This window comes from Armigeres subalbatus, chromosome 3 (genome assembly GCF_024139115.2).
Source record: "Armigeres subalbatus isolate Guangzhou_Male chromosome 3, GZ_Asu_2, whole genome shotgun sequence".
Taxonomy (NCBI): Eukaryota; Metazoa; Arthropoda; class Insecta; order Diptera; family Culicidae; genus Armigeres; species Armigeres subalbatus.
In genome coordinates this window covers 189,069,169-189,088,674 of record NC_085141.1, presented here as the reverse complement: position 1 = coordinate 189,088,674, position 19,506 = coordinate 189,069,169, and the positions used below count along the sequence as shown (strand labels likewise).

At 39.4% G+C, this 19,506-nt stretch overlaps 2 protein-coding genes across 3 annotated transcripts in view; one reads left to right on the top strand and one right to left on the bottom strand.

Moving 5' to 3' along the window:
• Positions 1 to 6,525: 6,525 nt before the first annotated feature.
• On the top strand, positions 6,526 to 15,441 carry LOC134227571 (uncharacterized). The gene is made up of 3 exons (XM_062709160.1): positions 6,526 to 6,824; positions 7,036 to 7,137; positions 14,503 to 15,441. Exons 1-3 carry the CDS (start codon positions 6,684 to 6,686, stop codon positions 14,806 to 14,808), a joined length of 549 nt encoding a protein of 182 aa, XP_062565144.1. The 5' UTR covers positions 6,526 to 6,683; the 3' UTR covers positions 14,809 to 15,441.
• Positions 15,442 to 15,844: 403 nt separating this feature from the next.
• LOC134227569 (zinc finger CCCH domain-containing protein 13) overlaps positions 15,845 to 19,506 on the bottom strand; it is a 227,471-nt gene continuing 223,809 nt past the window's right edge. For both annotated transcript variants that reach the window (XM_062709157.1, XM_062709158.1), the window contains 2 exons: positions 17,730 to 17,863; positions 15,845 to 17,672 (listed from right to left, as the gene is read on the bottom strand). In XM_062709157.1, coding sequence (XP_062565141.1) covers positions 16,144 to 17,672; positions 17,730 to 17,863 — 1,663 coding nt within the window. In that variant the 3' untranslated portion in view covers positions 15,845 to 16,143. The remainder of the gene's footprint in view (positions 17,673 to 17,729; positions 17,864 to 19,506) is intronic.

Genomic DNA, 19,506 nt, shown 5'->3' with positions numbered 1-19,506 from the left:
TTCTCTTGATTGAGAATGTCTTCGAAGCACCGTGTAACCTGATCCTCTTTTGGGCTAGTGAGATCTAGACTAAAATTATGAGCAGCCTCGAATTGCTGAGCCTTTTCGCCATTTGTTAATAAAATTTTATTTCCCTCTTTAAGTGCTGGAGTTGGCTTTTGAGGTTTTTTAAGAATTTTCGTTAATTTCCGAAAGGGTTTCGAACTGGGATCCAGCTTCGAGACATTATTCTCAAAGTTGGTATTTCTCAGAATAGCGAAACGTTTTTTAATTTCATTTTGCAAATCTCGCCAAATAACTTTCAAGGCGGGATCGCGAGTTCTTTGGTATTGCCTTTGCCTCACATTTTTTAGACGGATCAATGGCTGAAGATCGTCGTCAATAATAATGGAGTTGAATTTAATTTCACATTTAGGAATTGCAATGCCTCTGGCTTCGACAATTAAATTTGTCAAAGATACGAGAGCATTATCAATATCACTTTTGGTATCGAGAGGAATATCAACATCAAAATTCCTATCGATATACGTTTTATATAAATCCCAATCAGCTCTATGATAATTAAAAGTAGAGCTGATTGGATTATAAATGGCTTCTTGTGAAATTTCAAACGTCACAGGAAGGTGATCGAGAGTCAAAGTCAGCATGAGTTACCAATTGGCCACACAGCTGACTTGAATCCGTTAAAACTAAATCAATTGTAGAAGGATTTCGACTGGAAGAAAAACAAGTTGGGCCATTGGGATATTGAATAGTATAATATCCCGCAGAACAATCTTCAAATAAAATTTTACCATTGGAATTGCTTTGAGCATTATTCCATGAACGGTGTTTGACATTGAAGTCACTAATTATGAAAAATTTGGATTTGTTGCGAGTTAGAATTTGAAGATTAGCTCTCAAAAAATTCCTTTGCTGCCCATTGCACTGGAAAGGTAAATAGGCAGCAATAAAAGAAATTAGTCCAAAATTTATTTCAACAAAAACTCCCAAGGTTTCGAAACTTTGGTTTCAAACGAAGAATATAATTTATGTTTGATACGTCTATTAATGACAATGGCGACACCAACACAAGCGCTGTCAAGACGATCATTTATGTAAATACAATAATTTGGATCTCTTTCGATGAAAAGACCAGGTTTTAAATATGTTTCAGTTATAATCTTCTTCTCTTCTTCATTGGCATTACATCCCCACACTGGGACATTGCCGCCTCGCAGCTTAGTGTTCATTAAGCACTTCCACAGTTATTAACTGCGAGGTTTCTGAGCCAGGATACCATTTCTGCATTCGTATATCATGAGGCTAGCACGATGATACTTTTATGCCCAGGGTAGTCGAGACAATTTCCAATCCGAAAATTGCCTAGACCGGCACCGGGAATCGAACCCAGCCACCCTCAGCATGGTCTTGCTTTGTAGCCGCACATCTTACCGCACGGCTAAGGTTATAATGGCAATCCAATAAAAAAATTGTTGAGTAAATTTGATACCAACCTGAACAGCTTCAGTTTTGGTATTTGCTTTGAACATTGCATCAATCACGTGATGCAATTGTTCATTTAGAAAATCAAAGTCGGAAGCAGACATGCTACCTGAGTCGTCAAAACGTACGTTATTTTCCGTTGAAGAATGAAAGTCATTCATCGTCGGTAAATTTTCAGAAATGAAATTTTGCCTGCCTGCAGGGATGCTTGCATAGGTGGGCGTGTTTAAAAAATTAGAATTCGACGAACTGCTCGTTACTCGGTGAGAGGTAGGAGCAAAATTTGTTCGTTGATTGTGATGGGTATGAATTGCTCGACCGGTAAATTATTGCGGATTTTGAGCGTTTGAAATATGTTTACCCAGATGTTTACCCGGCGAATCTGGGATCCTATTGGAATTTCCCGTCATCAATTTTGCACGGGAAGTCAAAACCTTTTTGCGTCAAGGGCATTCCCAGTAATTGGATTTACGATTGTCCCCACAATTAGCACATTTAAATTTATTGGAATCAGGCGTCCTTGGCGTGAGAGGTTCCACCACAAATCATGCATTAGCATCCCCCCTTCCTCTTGTTTTTGACGTAGGACTACGTCTGTGTTTTCTATATTGGGGTACACTTTACGATTGCGAAAATCTGGGACCGTCACGAAAATATGATAGACTTTAAACTTTAATATCTAAGCCGTTTCTCGATGGATTTTCAATTTTTTTGGACCATTCGATCAAGGGTGAGTCAACGCTTCTTTGTATTTATTTGAAAATACTGATTTTTAACTATTTATTATCGATAATTGATAAAAAGTTTAGAAATAGGTAAACTAACCAATCACGTACATGCATCACTAGCACAGACATCAAAAATCAATCACTTGCGGGTTTGGATCTAATCCTCAGTTTGAACAAGATTTTACGCATAGCAGACGCATCAAAGCGATCGGAGCGGAGCAGCATCACGGAGGCGCTAATAACATTTTCAAAGAAAATCCATCGCATTGGTGGTGGTCCTCGATGTGTTGCTGCAGATTATTCAACCTCAACGAACCAGAATTTCATATGAAGAAAACGTTGACCATAAAAATAGCACTGTGGCGATTCCGCACCGCCAGTGCCGATGCTGAATATTTATTACAAATTGTGGTGTCAGTTGGAAAGGAACATTGGGAAAAGAAAATTGATTCTTCTCAGGACCAACATTTTATGAAAAGAAAGAGTTAATTGCGAAAATGGACTGTTTCGGTGGCATCGGGTTTGGCGTGGTAGCTTGGTTGCTGTTAGTGATCCCATCCATTGAAATTTTCTACATCATCTCCCTCCGACGCGCTATCAAATTCGCTATTTACGATTGAGTTTTGAACTTTGCAGAAAGTTTATTTCGGATCAACTTTCTTTTGTATAAAATCCATGAAGACGCCACCTTTGTGAAAACTATCTACCTACAGCAACTACCCATTAGTGAACGTCGCTTGGACAGACAGATGTCAAGAGATAATGTTTGGTAATATGACGAAACTTCGTCTTGAGTCAAATTTCTGTTGTCATTCCTCGCAACAATACGCATCTTAGTTAAACAACATCTCATAACCAAATTCAGAATCTTTCGAGAAAGTTTCATTGGATTCTTAGAATTCATAATTCTCCGAACGGTCCGTTGTCTGTGGAAACCCGATCGAAATGGCTCGCGCGCGCGGAAAAGCGGCTTTCTTATATCTAATGGAGTAATCCCATTAGCTCCGCCCCTTCATTAATCGTTATGTGTGCACATTATATTTACACCATATCAGCTCACAAAGGGGCGGGGCTTACGGGTTTAATTTATTAAATACAAGAAAGCTGCTGTTCGGCGCGCGCGAGCCATTTTGATCGGAATTGCACAGCATGCGGTTCGCATTCGATGCAGCGAAGCCGACACAGCAGCACGAAGTGGGTGGCAGTGTTGCTATGCTGCAAATTTACACGATTGGATTGGATTCAGTTAGTTATTGGAATGGGAATTGGGAAAAGAAAATTGGTTCTTCTCAGGGCCAACATTTTACGAAAAGAAAGAGTTAATTGCGAAAATGGACTGTTTCGGTGGCATCGGGTTTGGCGTGGTAGCTTGATCGCTGTTAGTGATCCCATCCATTAAAATTCATCACATCATATCCCTCCGATGCGCTATCAAATTCGCTATTTACGATTGAGTTTTGAACTTTGAAGAAAGTTTATTTCGGATCAACTTTCTTTTGTATAAAATCCACGAAGACGCCACCTTTGTGAAAACTATCTACCTACAGCAACTACCCATTAGTGAACGTCGCTTGGACAGACAGATGTCAAGAGATAATGTTTGGTAATATGAAGAAACTTCGTCTTGAGTCAAATTTCTGTTGTCACTCCCCGCAACAATACGCATCTTAGATAAACAACATCTCATAACCAAATTCAGATTTTTTCGAGAAAGTTTCATTGGATTCTTAGAATTCATAATTCTCCGAACGGTCTGTGGAATCCCGATCGAAATGGCTCGCACGCGCGGAAAAGCGGCTTTCTTATATCTAATGAAGTAATCCCATTGGTCCCGCCCCTTCATTAATCGTTATGAGTGCACATTATATTTACACCATATCAGCTCAGGGCTTACGGGTTTAATTCATTAAATATAAGAAAGCTGCTGTTCGGCGCGCGCGAGCCATTTTGATCGGAATTGCACAGAAGGCGGTCCGACATTCGATGCAACGAACCGGACACAGCAGCACGAAGTGGGTGGCAGTGAGGCAATGCTGCAAATTTACACGATTGGATTGGATGCAGTTAGTTATTGGAATGGGAATTGGGAAAAGAAAATTGGTTCTTCTCAGGGCCAACATTTTACGAAAAGAAAGAGTTATTGCGAAAATGGACTGTTTCGGTGGCATCGGGTTTGGCGTGGTAGCTTGGTTGCTGTTAGTGATCGCATCCATTCAAATTTACTTCATCATCTCCCTCCGACGCGCTATGCCGATGCAGCGGAGCGAACACAGCAGCACGAAGGCGCTCTGGTAGCATTTTTAAAGGAAAATCATCGAATTGGTGGTGGAAGTCTGCATTGATGGTCGTCATTCAACCTCAACAAACCAGCATTTTATGTGAAGAAAGGGATGATTGCAAAATGGACTGTTTCGGTGGAATCGGCGTTTGGCGTGATAGTTCGGTTGCTGTGAGCGATTCCATTCATTCGAACAAATTTGTTGCGTTGTCACTCACCGACGCGCGCTCATGATTCTGCTATCGAAGGGTAACTTTCTGTCAACGCCAAACTATTAATTTTGGACTTTGATGAACATTCTTGCATCCCGGATTAAACTACCCTTGTGTAAAATAATGGTACTGTAAAGAACCGATATGTTTCCAATAATGGAGCTTTTCAATCCTCAACTACAACAAAACATAATCAAAATCTTGTGAGGAAATTCCATTTGTCTGCTACTGACGCCATCCATTTGAACAAACTCATTGCATCATCTCCTTCCGACGCGCGCTTGTGGTTGTGCTAAAAAAGGGCAACATTCTGTCGTCACTAAACGATGGTAACCCGGAAAAAAATCGATATCATTTGTAATGATTAACGAAACAAAACCAATGAATCTTGCCAGAAAATTTCACTTTCCGTCGACGACGGCCAAATCGATGAAGACGCCACCTTAGTGAAAAATGACGTTTAGCTGCCTTAGTTTTTCAAATGGCGCATTATTAAAAACAATAAATCTTTCCAAAATCGTCATTGTCGTTTAAACAGCTGTTTTTCTGGGTAAACAATTTTCCCAACGTTCAAAACCTCTTCTTGGATAAATAGTTTAAGTCCTGAAAAGGACTGTTTGTAATTTATTCTTCAAGTCCCGCTCACTTTGCCACCAGCGCTATAGAAAACGATGCATGTATGCTTCCATCGCCGGTGGAAGTCAAACGTTGCAAATTAATATATTTGTGTTTGGTTTCGCGCCACCTCCTATTCTGCATATTTTTCCATTATTTCGGACATTTGTGAGCATAATGTCTTCTAGGATTCTGATGATATCCACTGAAAGATAGACGAGTGGCTTCAGTGGCGATGCGGCCGATGAGTCGTTTCTTTTCCACGGCTGGTTCATCCAACTGGGATGTTTTCAGTTTCTTGATTCGGTTGACCTCCGAGCAGTTTGCACAATGCTAATAAATTGATACAAGTTATGATGAAAAATACCCTCCATTTCGTATAGCTACGTAGTCCTACGTCACCTTTGCGTACAACCCGATTGGGCTGCACCTTTGAGTTTTATTAATGCTCATTGCTAAGCGTGGAAACGTGACCTTCTAAGAGGTTATTTTTCCCAGAACGGTGTCCCTGCAGGATTATCACCGCTTGTCGGAATTTTACTTCCGCAAAAGGGGTCCAACGTAAAACGAAGGCACGGGTCCTTGCAAAGATCGTAACGGGAATAGCGCTGAGAAGCACTGTTTAAATTAAAATAGCTTCGGGTTGTATTGAAAACTTCCTTCCGCAAAGAGAGAAAAGAACCGCACAGCACGAAAGAACGATGCGGTCTGATGAAAATTGTTTTGTAGATGATATATTACAGCGGCCTTTCCTCGGCATATCATTTTCTTTACTTATCCTAGGTACCTACATTTGAATCCACATTTCTACCATAGATGAGCCTATACTTGCTGCAAATCTTTATAATAAAAATAAAAAAAAAAAAACAATTTTTTATTTCTATGTCAAACTGCAAGTATGAGTCAAAAATTGAGTATATTATGATTATAATTTCATTTTTCGATAAATTGTAAAAGAATTTTGATCAACACCTTCATATTAGACCAAGTTTTATGTTTTGTATAACTATTTTGGAAAATTTGTTGCTTTACTCCTTCTTGAAATCAGTTGTTATTACATTCGCATGCTCTGAAAATGACTTTATACGAGCGAACTTTTTAAATCCATATCGTAGTTCGATAACATAATACGCTCTGCGCATGCTTCCAAATGCAGGAAACAAGGATATGCCGTAACGGTCGGATGACACATCGTGTTCCAAGAAAATCGATTTTTGACAATCGCGTTTGAGTGGACAATTTCGGTACCTTTTATCAGTGCTTTCGCTTTGAATCCCTAATAGAATCGTGTGTAACCTTATCCATCGAGTGTAATAGCCCCGCAGTAGATACAAATCGAACTAATATAGCTATCATTAGACGAGCATGGCAGAAGGTACGTACGAATACGAATGCATGCGGGCAGAACTGCTGGGAATTGAAAAACCCAGCCGTGAAGAATTTGAAGAGAAGATGAGACTCCAAAAGGAAGCGGAGCAGGAAGAGCAACTGACCGAACAATTGAAGGTAATTTTTTTAAAATGCGTAATTCAATATTTTTCTTAGTTGGTTGATGGCAATCAACTTAAATCAATTTCTCGCAAATAAAAATTTTGATGATTTACGATGTGTATCTCAAGAAACGACCTCGTTAGGAACTGTAAAGAATTAACTGTATTGATGTGAATCTTTAAAACATCTCAACAAGAAATACTGTAGAAGTCTTTACTATTTACAGGAGGTTGACCTGAACGATGAGCAAATGCAAGGTGCAGCCGGTAAAATGGATGAACTAAATAACATACTCTCAATCACCCAGCAGCGAATAAACAAGTTTAAGGTAATATTGGTTGTACGTTTCGCATACATTTAGTCGGGAGTTAATTATTTTTACGGTTGGATTTTTGATTTGCAATAATTTCCACTAAAAAAATAGCAAAAAGATACTATAACAACTACATCGAACTTTTCACAAAATTCCATCTCGTACTGTCTCCAGCATTTGATTTCGATAACGTAGAATATAGTATTTCATCGATGTTTTATTTGAGGGACAGTTCCGGGTACTGGAATATTTTCATTGTTGTCGAATTGTTATTTGATTTATGATATCAGCCCAATTCAGAAATGTAAAATTAGATAAATTTTGCTTAGATCCATTTACAACAACCTAGAGAACTCTCATAAATAATGGTTGCCTTTGACAATAATTTTCATAAACCTTATTCTATATAGAAAAACGGGGAATTTCTAAGAAAAAATGAAAAGTTATCAGAAATCTTTTAAGTGTCTGTGGTATTATAATAAAAATTTAAATACCATAAACTTTTTGCTTTTCTCGTATACAAAGTATACGTAAAGGCTATATGCTCGCTCCAAAAATGAACTTTTTATAGGAGTCCCGGAGACTCATAGTTATATACCGATCGGCTCAGCTCGACGAATTGAGGCGATGTCTGTGCGCAAAATAATCTCACTCATTTTCAGGCACTTATGTTTAACGGATTTGCTCGAAACAAGATGTATTCAACACAGAATTTTGTCCCATTGTTTCGTATTGAAAATTGGCCGAATCGGACTATGGGCTTCGGAGTTATGGCCAAAATATATTTTTTTACAACAAAAATTCTCACTCACTTTTTAGAAACTTACTCTTAGCTGATTTACTCGCAACAAGTTTCATTCAACGCAGAATTATGTCCTATTGTTTAGTATTCAAACTTGGACAGATCGGACTATGGGTTTCGAAGTTAAAGTCTGAGCTACGGCTTAAAACTATCATAGATTTCACCAGGAAATTCTTCTGTAATGAGCAGGAAAATTCTGCAAAATATTCTATAAAAACTTTCGTTTTTTTTTTTCCAAATCTTTACTTGGATTTTACTGCAGATTCTACTAGAATTTCGTTTAATTTTCGGCAGGAACTTCTTTGTAAACTATGGAAATTATGTCGTACTTCAACGGATTTATTTTGGGAATTTGCAATGGAAGCATTTTGGAATATCCAAGAAAAAGTCTTTGGAATGCCCAAAAGATATTCTTTGGAACTTGTAAAGGGAATTTTCCAAAATTTCCGCGAGAAACCCTTCAGAATATTCACTGGAGATTTTCTGGGAAGTCCCCGAATTTTTTTTGCTTAATTTCGGAAATTCTTCGGAATTTTCGCGAGGAATTCTTTGCAAATATAAGAAAAATTATTTTAAATGCACGTGGAAAATTCTCCTTCGTAAATTTCTTCGGCAGTTCTAATGCAAATTCTTTGGAATTATCGATGGAAAATTTTGGGAATTTCTAAATAAATTGTTGAAAACTTCCACGAGAAATTATTTGAATTTCTCACCAAAAACAGTATTTGCAATTTTTGTAAAAAAGCCCTTCTAATTTTCATGAAAATTTATTCGAATTTTTACGAGTAGTTCACAAAAAGTTCAGCTAAAAACTCTCTATAATTTCCACCGAAAATTATTCAGAAAATATTTTTTGGAATGCCCATAAGATTTATTTAAATTTCCTCAAGAAATTTCTCCAAATTTGCAAGAGAAATTAAGAAATATCGTAGGAAACCATTTTAAATTTCCACGGGAAATATTTCGGAATGTCCGTTTAAACTAAAAATTATCTCGGGAAATAATTCTAAATTTTTTTTTAGGGTTTTTTAACGGGGAACTTTTAGAATTTAGAAGAAATTGCATGGAATTTTCAAAAAAAGCATCGGAATTATCACGGAGAGTTCTTGGAGTATTTCAAGGTTATCAATTGGGAAACTCTACGAAATTTCCACGAAAAATTTATTGGAATGTAGACTTGACATTCTCAAAATTTCAACTCGAAATTTTTCTAAATTCTGAAAATTCACGATTTTCACAATTATGAACCGGCGTTGAGAATTATAGGTCAGATGCGTGACAGATTTTATCAGTGGCGCGCCGATGCAAAAATGTGGACGATGGTGCACCATGGTGCACACCTCTCGGAGGAATTGAATTCAACAGTATTTAAATTAATTGGCTTTGAGATTTGATTTCAGGAGTTATGCACAGAGGATTAAATTTGATTTCGTTTCAATTTGATTTTTGTTTTGTTGGATTTTGTTCAGTGTGATTCTGTTAAGTTTGAAATTCAAATTATGTTGTAATGTTTACATGGAAATGGAATTGAATAGCTGAATTGCTTAAAACGTGGTTGATTTCCATAAATTTCCAATCACATATGGTGTTTTGTAAAATTTGGTAAAGTCTACGTAGACATCATGGGGGGAAGGAGGGGTTTTGAAAAAGTCTACGAAAGTCTACTAGGGGGACGGGGGGGTTCGAAAAAGTGAAATTTCGGTCTACGTGGTTTGTGGACAGCCCCGTATTGAAAATTGGCCCAATCGGACTATGGGTTTCAAAGTTATGGCCAAAATACATTTTTCAAAATCTCACTCATTTTAGTCACATATGTACCCTCAGCCGATATACTCGCAAGAAGTTGCGTTCGATGCAGAATCCGGTCCCATTGTTTCCTGTTGATAATTGGCCGGATCGGACTATAGGCTCAGAAGTTATGGTCAAAATACTTTTTTTCCACCAAAAGTGCGTAGAAATTACTCACTCGAAAGAAACGAGAAAGGCACCATCACCGCTAGGTGGATTAATCTGGGTTTTTGAATAACAGAAACTATTCTAAATTTTGAAATCGCTCAGTATCGTAAATTATTTTCTAACTCAACTGATTAGGAATGCATCCCAATTCCATTTCATAATCATTTGTAACTGCTGGAAATTTATTCATTAACTACCTGCCCTGCCTTGGAAGTTGACCAGTTTTTTGTTGAAAATTTATGAGAAATGCTTTAGTGTTCATGATTCCCTGCCACGATACGTCTCCGAATTGACCTGCTATAGTATCATTTTCGCCGGTCACTAGTAAGCCCCAGTACAGAACCTCACCAACCCACCGATACACACTCATAGTGGATGGCTTAAGTCCTCTCTCGAGCCTCTTCCTTCGTCTTTGACGTATTGATGACTACTCCGCTCCGCTTAGCTTCTTTATTCAGACTTAAATCAATGAAAGCAACGTCATTTTGCTAGAACTCCACTATAGCAGAACGTTTCGCCTAAGCTTACGATTGGGTACGGATGAATTTGGGAAAAAAGCTTCTATTTTATTGATATTCGAGACTATGACGATAAGACGAAAATGCCTGCCTTAACCCTATATCCTTTGCGAAGCTAATTTGCTGAGCTGACTTCGTGAAAATTATACCATTCGTATCAACCCTTGCCCTTCTTATTACTAAGATTATTGGGGCGCTCTTAAGTATTGCTTTGAGCATCTTTCCACCAGCGCAGGAAACGTTTTAATTGTTATAATGGATTTTTATCTCTCGATACTAATTGCCGTACTGATTTAAAAGGTTTGTACTTAGTCAGATTTAAAGCTAAAATGCTAAATTAGAAAAATAAATGCAAAATGAGAAAGAAGATGACATAACGTTTGTATATGTTCAGATTATTTTCATTAGACTATATTCTACAACTTTTCAAATAAACGTCCCCTGTCTCCCAGATTGTAGAATTTTTCAAACATCCATAGAGAAATACAAATTGATTTGATATACAAATAAACATCAATGCAATGGCCCAACCCAAAATGGCTGCTTTTTGCAGGTATGCCCGTCAAAGGAGTCGTATTTTTTTTGTTCGGATTCATACAATTCAGTGTCATAAAATGAACGGATATATGCCCTAATCCATTTCGAAACGGTGTAAAAATTATAATTAACGAAAAACTTCAACATCTGCTTGGATATTATATCGTTTTGACTCAAATCCCGAACATGACTCACAAATCCCGAGAATGACAAATAAAGTCAAAATGGCCTTTTATAAGCGAGTGTTTGGAATTAGACCTGTGCGCCGCCGCGCCACGCCGCCGCCGCCGACCCTTATTGAGGTACGCCGACGCCGGTCAAGGTGTCGGCGGCGCGCCATACGCCGGTTAGCTCCACGCCGCCGAATTTCGTACTTCACGCCGATGATTGGCCAACACAAAAATCACAGTATGCAGTGCGCTTGCATCTGCCGAACCAAGGCAACCTATCAGGCATTAATTAAATAGCTATTACACCTTTAGCAGATTTGTTTGCTTTTATTTCTGTCACTTTAACTTGCATTGGCGCGTTAATTGTTAGATCATGTAATATCTTTTTGGCTTCTTCTTCTGATTGGCATTACATCCCCACACTGGGTCAGAGCCGCCCCGCAGCTTAGTGTTCATTAACCACTTCCACAGTTATTAACTGCGTGGTTTCTAAGCCAAGTTACCATTTCTGCATTCGTATATCATGAGGCTAACACGATGATACTTTCATGCCCAGGGAAGTCGAGACAATTTCCAATCCAAAAATTGCCTAGACCGGCACCGGGAATCGAACCCAGCCACCCTCAGCATGGTCTTGCTTTGTAGCCGCGCGTCTTACCACACGGCTAAGGAGGGCCCTTTCTTGGCTATACAGTGATCGTTCGCTAATTGGGGCACGACCTCACCCCAAGTAGCGAATGACGTTCGCTAATTGGGGCGTTTTGACAAGCGTCAATGTTGTTTACTTTTTGCATTGAACAAAGGAAAATTTTACGCGCCAGAAAATATCGATCCCGCCAAACACGGAAACAAAACGTCAACGCGTTTTTGACATCACATTCTGACGTTTAGCTGCTTTTTAATTGGGTTTCGCCCCAATTAGCGAACCCCCAACTAAAAAGCGCCCCAACTAGAAAAACCCCAATTAGCGAACGTTCACTGTAGATGCAATAATGGTAACATGGCTTCTGAGGCTGGAGCACGATGGGGTACGTCACCCACCAAATTGAACATTTTCTTCACTCTCCTTGTACTTAAATAGCCAGAATTGTTCTTAAAATAACGGTTTCGATTTCTTTTAATGAACAATTCCCAAAGTTAAGAAAATTATTTTGAGCTTTTAGTGGAATGTCTTCACTTGTCATAAGACGAGTTTGTACAATCCCATTTAATTCCACCACTTAATTGTACCTTAACAGATACGTATTTCGACCTCAACATTAAGGTCGTCTTCAGTGTCTCGTACTTGACTCTGAATTTACTGACTGAATTTACGAGGGAATGGCATGTCTTACCTGAAAAAAAAATCCAGTGAAATTGTTAAAATAATGTTAGAAATAATTATGTAGAAATTTTTAAAAGTTGGTTTGTATGTAGGGGAACAGACGGCTTTGGCAGGTTTTGTTCTATTATTGGCAGGGGGTTTTTGTCGACCGATGAATTGCTTTATGAATTGCTATGCAAAGAATGTTTAGTCCAAATTTGAGCAAAATCAGTCATAAAAATCCCCCCTGCCAATAATAGAACAAAACCTGCCAAAGCCGTCATTCCCCCTATTTGTGTAGTTATCCACCATCCTGACTTGAGTCTTGCTCTGCATACGGCTCCATCCAATATTACAGTCGAAATCAATTAAGCACCATTATGCTTTCAATGCACTGCGGTATTAAGGGCAAAAAACGGAGGTGGTGGGCCCTTAAGCAGAGACACTTGCGCGAAGCCCGCGGAATAGAGAGAATCTCCTTTCAACAGTGTAATCCAACAGACTAATAAATAGATTCGCAATCTTTTTTAGCTTTTGAAGAGATGGCTTTTTTGAGGAAGGGCGCGTCAAATCCATTACAGTTGTGGGGAAGTGTACCCATCTACATGGGTATAAATTTTTAAAGGTATTCCAAAAAGAATTTCTGAAGGAATTCGTGATGGAATCGTCAGAATTAATATTAGGAGAGTTTTTGAAGAATCTCCAGAAAAGTTGGTTTCATTTGTGGAGGTTTTTTTAAAGGAATTCCTGGAGAAATTCCTGATCGAATTCCTGACGGAATTTTTGAAGGTATACTAGAATGAGTTTCTTGATGACTTACCGAATAAATTCCTGAATGAATTTCCTAAAGAATTATTTAAGGTATTTACAAAAAAGAACTGTAAAAATTTTCGAAGGAACTTCTGCAGTAAGTTACCAAGGAATTCTTGAGAATATTCGAATATCCGCAATCACGATACTTTGAGAGGTTTTCTTGGCATGTAGTTTTGCTCCTAGAGTCAAAACTGAGTTTGTTTTACTACTGTCCGGATTTTTTTAAAAGAAATTCCAGGAGAAAATAAACATTTCTATGTAAATTCCGATAGATGTTTGAGAAATCCATTCAAAATTCCTTCGTAATTCCTTTGAATATTCCTTCAGAAACTCATTTAAAAATCCTGTTCTAAAATCTTTTCAGGTTCTCTTTCGGTTATTCCTTCAACAATTGAGTCGGCAATTCATCCAGGAATTTCTTCGAAAATCTCTTTAGAAAAGCCACCAGGAATTAATTTGGACATTCATCCAGGGATTTCTTCAGAAATTCTCCCGGAAAGGATTTTCTATGGATATTTTCTAAGGAATTCTTAAAGGAACTTTCAAAGGCGTCCTTAAGAATAGTTTTGAATGAATTACTTAAGAAATTCCCAAAAGACTCCGTAAAGGAATTTCCGAAGCAATCCCTAAAGTAGAAGGAAATTCATGAAGGAACTTTTGAAGAAATGGATGATGTAATGTACGCTTTTGCTGTGGAGATACAAGCTATAGCTATAAGGATGTTCCCCCCATAAGTCTGATTGTAGCTAGCAATTGCACAAAAACCCTAAAATTCATAACAAGCATAATATGCCTTGCCGTGTGATTTTTTTTTCTCAGTTCAAAATTCTTCACGCCGATTCACGCCGCCGCCGCCACCGCCGAACATTGCTTACGGCGTGACGCCACCGACGCCGCCGCCGCCGGTGTAAAAATGGCCTTACGCCGCCGTCGTTCACAAATACTTCGGCGCACAGGTCTATTTGGAATATGAGTCTTGTTCGGAATTTTAATCAAACCGATAACGTTTTGACTCATATTCCGAACACTCGCTTTTATATGGCCGTTTTGGCTTTATTCGCGTAATTCTTTCCATAGAATCTTGAATTCGTTTGTAATCCTGATCCTGGGTGGGGAAAACCGATGATTTAGTTTGAGGGCACTAAAACGCCAGTGTTTGGAATATGAGTCATTTTCGGGATTTGGGTCAACACGGTATACACATTTACCCAAAATAACAGAAATATCATCAGAATAACGTACTAACATAAACAATAATTATTTTTTCCAATATATCCTTAGACGGCTTGTGGCAGCTTAACAAACCTGCTGAAGTTCCGGCCCGGCACACCAAGTGAAGGCAATTCCGCGAATGATTCCACCAATGGAGCAGATTCGAATGATATAAACTCCGCATTGGATGCACTGGATACCATGAAAGATGTGGAGAACGCCAGTGATGCCAAGGTTGCCAAGACCGCAGCGATGGATCTCGGTCAAAAAATGACCTGTCAGTTGGATAAACTCGACTCCTTGCTGAACAAGGCGGACAATGCCACGTACTCAATGAAACACCAAACAGATCAAATGAAAAAGATTGCTAAGTAAAAACGTAAGCTTCAACACTATGCCAAACACAAAACAAAACTTCTACTCTTAACAATGCAATGCGCTTATGTAAATCTAACTCTCTCTTTCATATTGGCTGTTTTAATCAGAAATGACTCAATCAAAAGTCTGCTTAGTGTTTACCCAGTATTATTTAGCTTATAAGCAGACTTGACTAGATTCAAAATCAAGTTAGTGCTTTTGTGAACACATCTTGCGAATAAAACATCTATCGTTTGTTTATTGCTGTCTTCCAAATAGAGCAACTAATACCATTAGTTTGATGAGCACAATAATGAAAGTGGTACCTATAATGGAATTTACGTAAACTCTTGGAATCTATGTAGAAGGAAAATAATAACGTTGGAAGAGTGATACAACTCCGAATCAGTATGTGATAATAGTTTGCACCACACGAGTACATTGTATTGTACGAAAAATCAAAAGACAGTTGAACGAAATTACAAACATTTTTCTCAAGTTTTTTGTAGTTTCTTATAAGTAGTGCTACGTGTTGATGTTGTCGTTGTTTTAAGCTGCATATGAAATAAAACAATATAATTATACATAACAACGAATATATGAATAGCGGAAGATTTACATATGGGAAATAAACAATCCTTATTGAAAATATGTGAGATCATTTTATCATGCTTCGAAATATTATTAGGTATTCACGCCGGACTTACCCATTTTAATCAGCGCATGGGAGCTTTTCCATGGCTGGGCTATGAGGAGTGAAAATAAGAATTCTCCTTGGGGTTGAACTTTGCAAGAATTAGAGTGATTCCTATGGTGTAGGCGGTGATAGAGTGAGCATTTCTATATCAAAAGGAGTATTGTAGCATCTTCTTCTTCTTCAGGCCTTACATCTCCCACTGGGAGACTGACTACTCATGAAAATATTACAGAGAACGCGTAATAAAGCTTTTTTGAAAAGTCATGAAAAAATGATTTTCAACAAGTGCCTGGGCAAAACGCCCCATCTTATCCAAAGACATTTATGCCATTTCCCATTCTTTCAAGTGAAAAATCCTTTAGGTTTTCTAATTATTTATTTTATATCTTTGCGTGATTATAAATTTTACAACAGTATTTAGACAATTTATTTCACTCCACGTTGATTATTACTATAAGGCACTTCAAAACATGTATTGCGTGTACACCATGTGAGCATTAGCTAAAGATAAGTCGTTGTATCTCCATTCAGCTCAAGAAACCGTCGCTGAACTGACAACTCCGTGTATTTATTTTATATTATGTACACATTACAACTGCATGCAACAAAGAAGAAAACACACTGCCTTTACATACAAAATAAACTACAGCACTATTTCAATATGGATTGACTGCGGCAAGCCCTACACGGCCACTGCTTCTCGACACCGGCGGAGGCCGTGGCTCCGCGTAACTATGGCGATACCCTTTGGCCAGATTGCCGAGGCTCTTGGCAGGCATCATTCGCGACGAAGACATTGGAGGCTCACGGTCGAGTCCTGGGTAACGATCAACGGTGTCCAGCTCACGATAACCACCACTATTAGACGAACGTGGCGGTCCTCTCGTGCGTCTGTCCTGTACTTCTTCCTCTTCTTCGGAACTCCAACCGTTACTTTCGTGCGAGCTCACGACCACCGGTTCGATGGAACTTCTTCTAGGAGCCTCCGAAACTCGTTTATTGTGCAACATCTGCTCGCGCTCCTGGCGTTCCCTTTCGATGCGTTCCTCTTCGTTACGATCGCGCTCCATTTGCTGAAACTTTTCCTTCGCGTTTTGGAATCTATCCTTAGGGGAAACTTTGCGAATTGTTGACTCTGGCGAACTAGTCTTAATCTCAACCATTTTCGCGCGTGCTTCTATTTTCTTCATTACCGGTGATTTTCTTATATCCTCCCGGTAGCGCGCAGATGCATCTCGGTATTTATCGTCAGAGCTACGGTCTTCAGGATACATCGGTTGTCGTTCCCATCGGTCATCGTATCTATCACGGCTATATTTGGACTCGTCGGATGATTTGAAACGTGCTAGAGGGACTTTACCATTTTTATCAATTGGCTCGTTAAACGGCATTGGGTCGGTTCCTTTGTATGCTCTGCGATCACTGTATCCAGATCTGTAGCGATCATCAGAACTATCGGTTCGTGTGTATGGCGGTTCTCTGTTGGAGGATGCTTTCATTGGATCTCGATAGTCACGTTCAATTTTGAAATCTCGATGATCATCATACGAAGGTGAGTATTTGTTTCTTGGGCTTCTCTCAGGTGAGTATTCTCTGTATCCATCTCGCATTTCTCTGTGTTTGGGTGACTCGTCGCGATATTTTGTTGACTCAGAAATAATCTCATGGTACTTTTGACGATCAGTTAAGTTTTCTCGGTACCGTACCTTTTCGTTGTCATACCCGTCATAATATTTTCCTGATCCGTTTGACTTCTTGTACATATAATTTTCTCCTCTATCAACCTCATGATGTCTACTTTTTCTACGATCGTCCTCCTGTTCATAGCGTTTATCATCGATTGTGATCTTCTTTTTACGGTCCTCCAACATATAGTCTTCATTACCGAAAGCTTCTCTGAATCGGTTTTGCAGAGGAGTTGGCTTAGTTATGATCGGCTTCACCTCCTCCTCGCGAGAGTTTACGGATCCCCGCAAGCTATGGTCTTCCTCTCGGCTGGATGACCGCTGGAAGCGTCCTTGAGGTTCTTGTCGAACGTTTGGATACAGATATGACGTCGGAGGTTCGCGGTACTTACTCACTTGGGGCACATGCTGCTCCTCGACATAACGCTCCTTCGTTCTTGCTGACGCCTGATGTGGAGAAACGCCGAACTGCGTTTCCTGATCGTTAACCCACTCTTCCTCTGAAAAATAGTTTCAATTAATCTTAGAAAATTGCGTTCGTAGATGATACAAGTTACCGCTGGAGCTATGCGCCTCTTGGCGTTCTGGGCTGGGTGCCAGGTCCGATCCGATTCCAGAGGATCCCCGAGACGACACTCCTTGCTTATTGCCGAGTGAAGGTAGTGATCCAACGATGCATGGATTGCGGCATCTGAAATAAAGATTCGAGAAGTAGTATTGTGCTGAAAGCCTGATCTCTGAAGATATGCGGATTAATTACAAGACAGTTGAGAAAGGTCAGACTGAAACTACTACAAAATAATATGAAAATTAATTTATATTTTAATGAGCATAACGATTGGTGTATTGAATTTTTTTTTCACAGTCTTATCACAATCCAAATATGAATTAAGTAATTCAACCAGGTTTCAGCTAACAAAGTTTCATTTAACTTTTATGTTGCAGCATATGGTGGTGCAATGAGAGCCACATGTCGATCCAAAGCCGACCACAGCACAGGAGAATAATAACATAAGTGTCCGTACTGACCATTGAAACGCAAGAGCAGGGATGGGCTAGTATAAGGATATTGGATCGACGAAACTCCAAGGGGCCCCATACACGCTCCGACATGTTGTACAACTTTGACTCCTCCCCCTGGAAATTTGGTTCGGTCGGAGTAAAGTCGGACCGTCTGTGGGCAAGTTGTACTGTTCAACAGTTGTACAACTTGCCCACAGACGATCCGACTTTGCTCCGACCGAGCCAAATTTCCTGGGGACGGAGTCAAAGTTGTACAACATGTCGGAGCGTGTATGGGGCCCCTAAGGAAGGAATGGCATCGTGCTTGTGAAATCTTTGTGGAGTTGAAGAAAATTAATTCACAGCAACAATAAAAATAAAGACACAAAAAAAAAAAAAAAAAAAAAAAAAAAAAAAAAATTCACAGCAACACATGCTTCTGTTCATGCTGGCTCGAGGTGGCAGAGAACTGCAGCAAATGTATCATCATCATGCACCGGTGGCTGTTGAAAATCATCCTCATTCCGTGAACGTTCTGCTAGCCCTAACAGTTGTTCTCTAGTTTGCACATTTTTCATGGGAAAACGTAACGAGAGGGTGGACGCGGAGATGTATTGAGCACTTTGACAGACAGCTGGAGAAACTTTCAATCGATACATTTTGAGGTTGCGTAAACAAGCCGCGTGTTGTAAACTCCGCGATCGTGAGAAGAAGAATTGCTGCATAAGATTACCGTCGGTGCCAATGACGAGGAGATATAGAGCATCTTTGCAAATATGGGACAATTATGCATACACCAGCAGTGAAGGCCTCGAAAGAGCGATGGGTATGAATGAGCTACAAAATTAAGCAATCACACGTGAAGTATTACATGCCCCATTTAAATTGGGATTGATATCCGATGCAGTGGCGTTGATCGAACAGGACTGGGTGAGAAGACCAATGTCAAGAAGCGGAAAGCCTATACAGCAGTTCAAGCGAGAACGGAAGTGAAGCCTAAGCGGACGAAGTACTACCAACTCGGCTGTTGTGGAATGTATTGCGAGGAGTGTCACCTGCAACAGTGCGGTAATTGAGGAAGTCAATTTTTAATAGAAGAAAACAGGAGCAGCCAAGAATTGACGCTTGATGACGGCCTCGGACGAACAAAACTCCTTCAAGCCTTCCTCAACCTCAACAAACTCAACAACAAGCTGTTAGAACCATGAACACTGTAAGTACAACGAATTTCCATGGGCATTTTGAACCCATCTTTTTGGACGGTAAGTCCCAACAGATACAGCGTTCCAAGCTCCCCGGGGACTCACACCCGGGTGGTAAGACCTACCACTA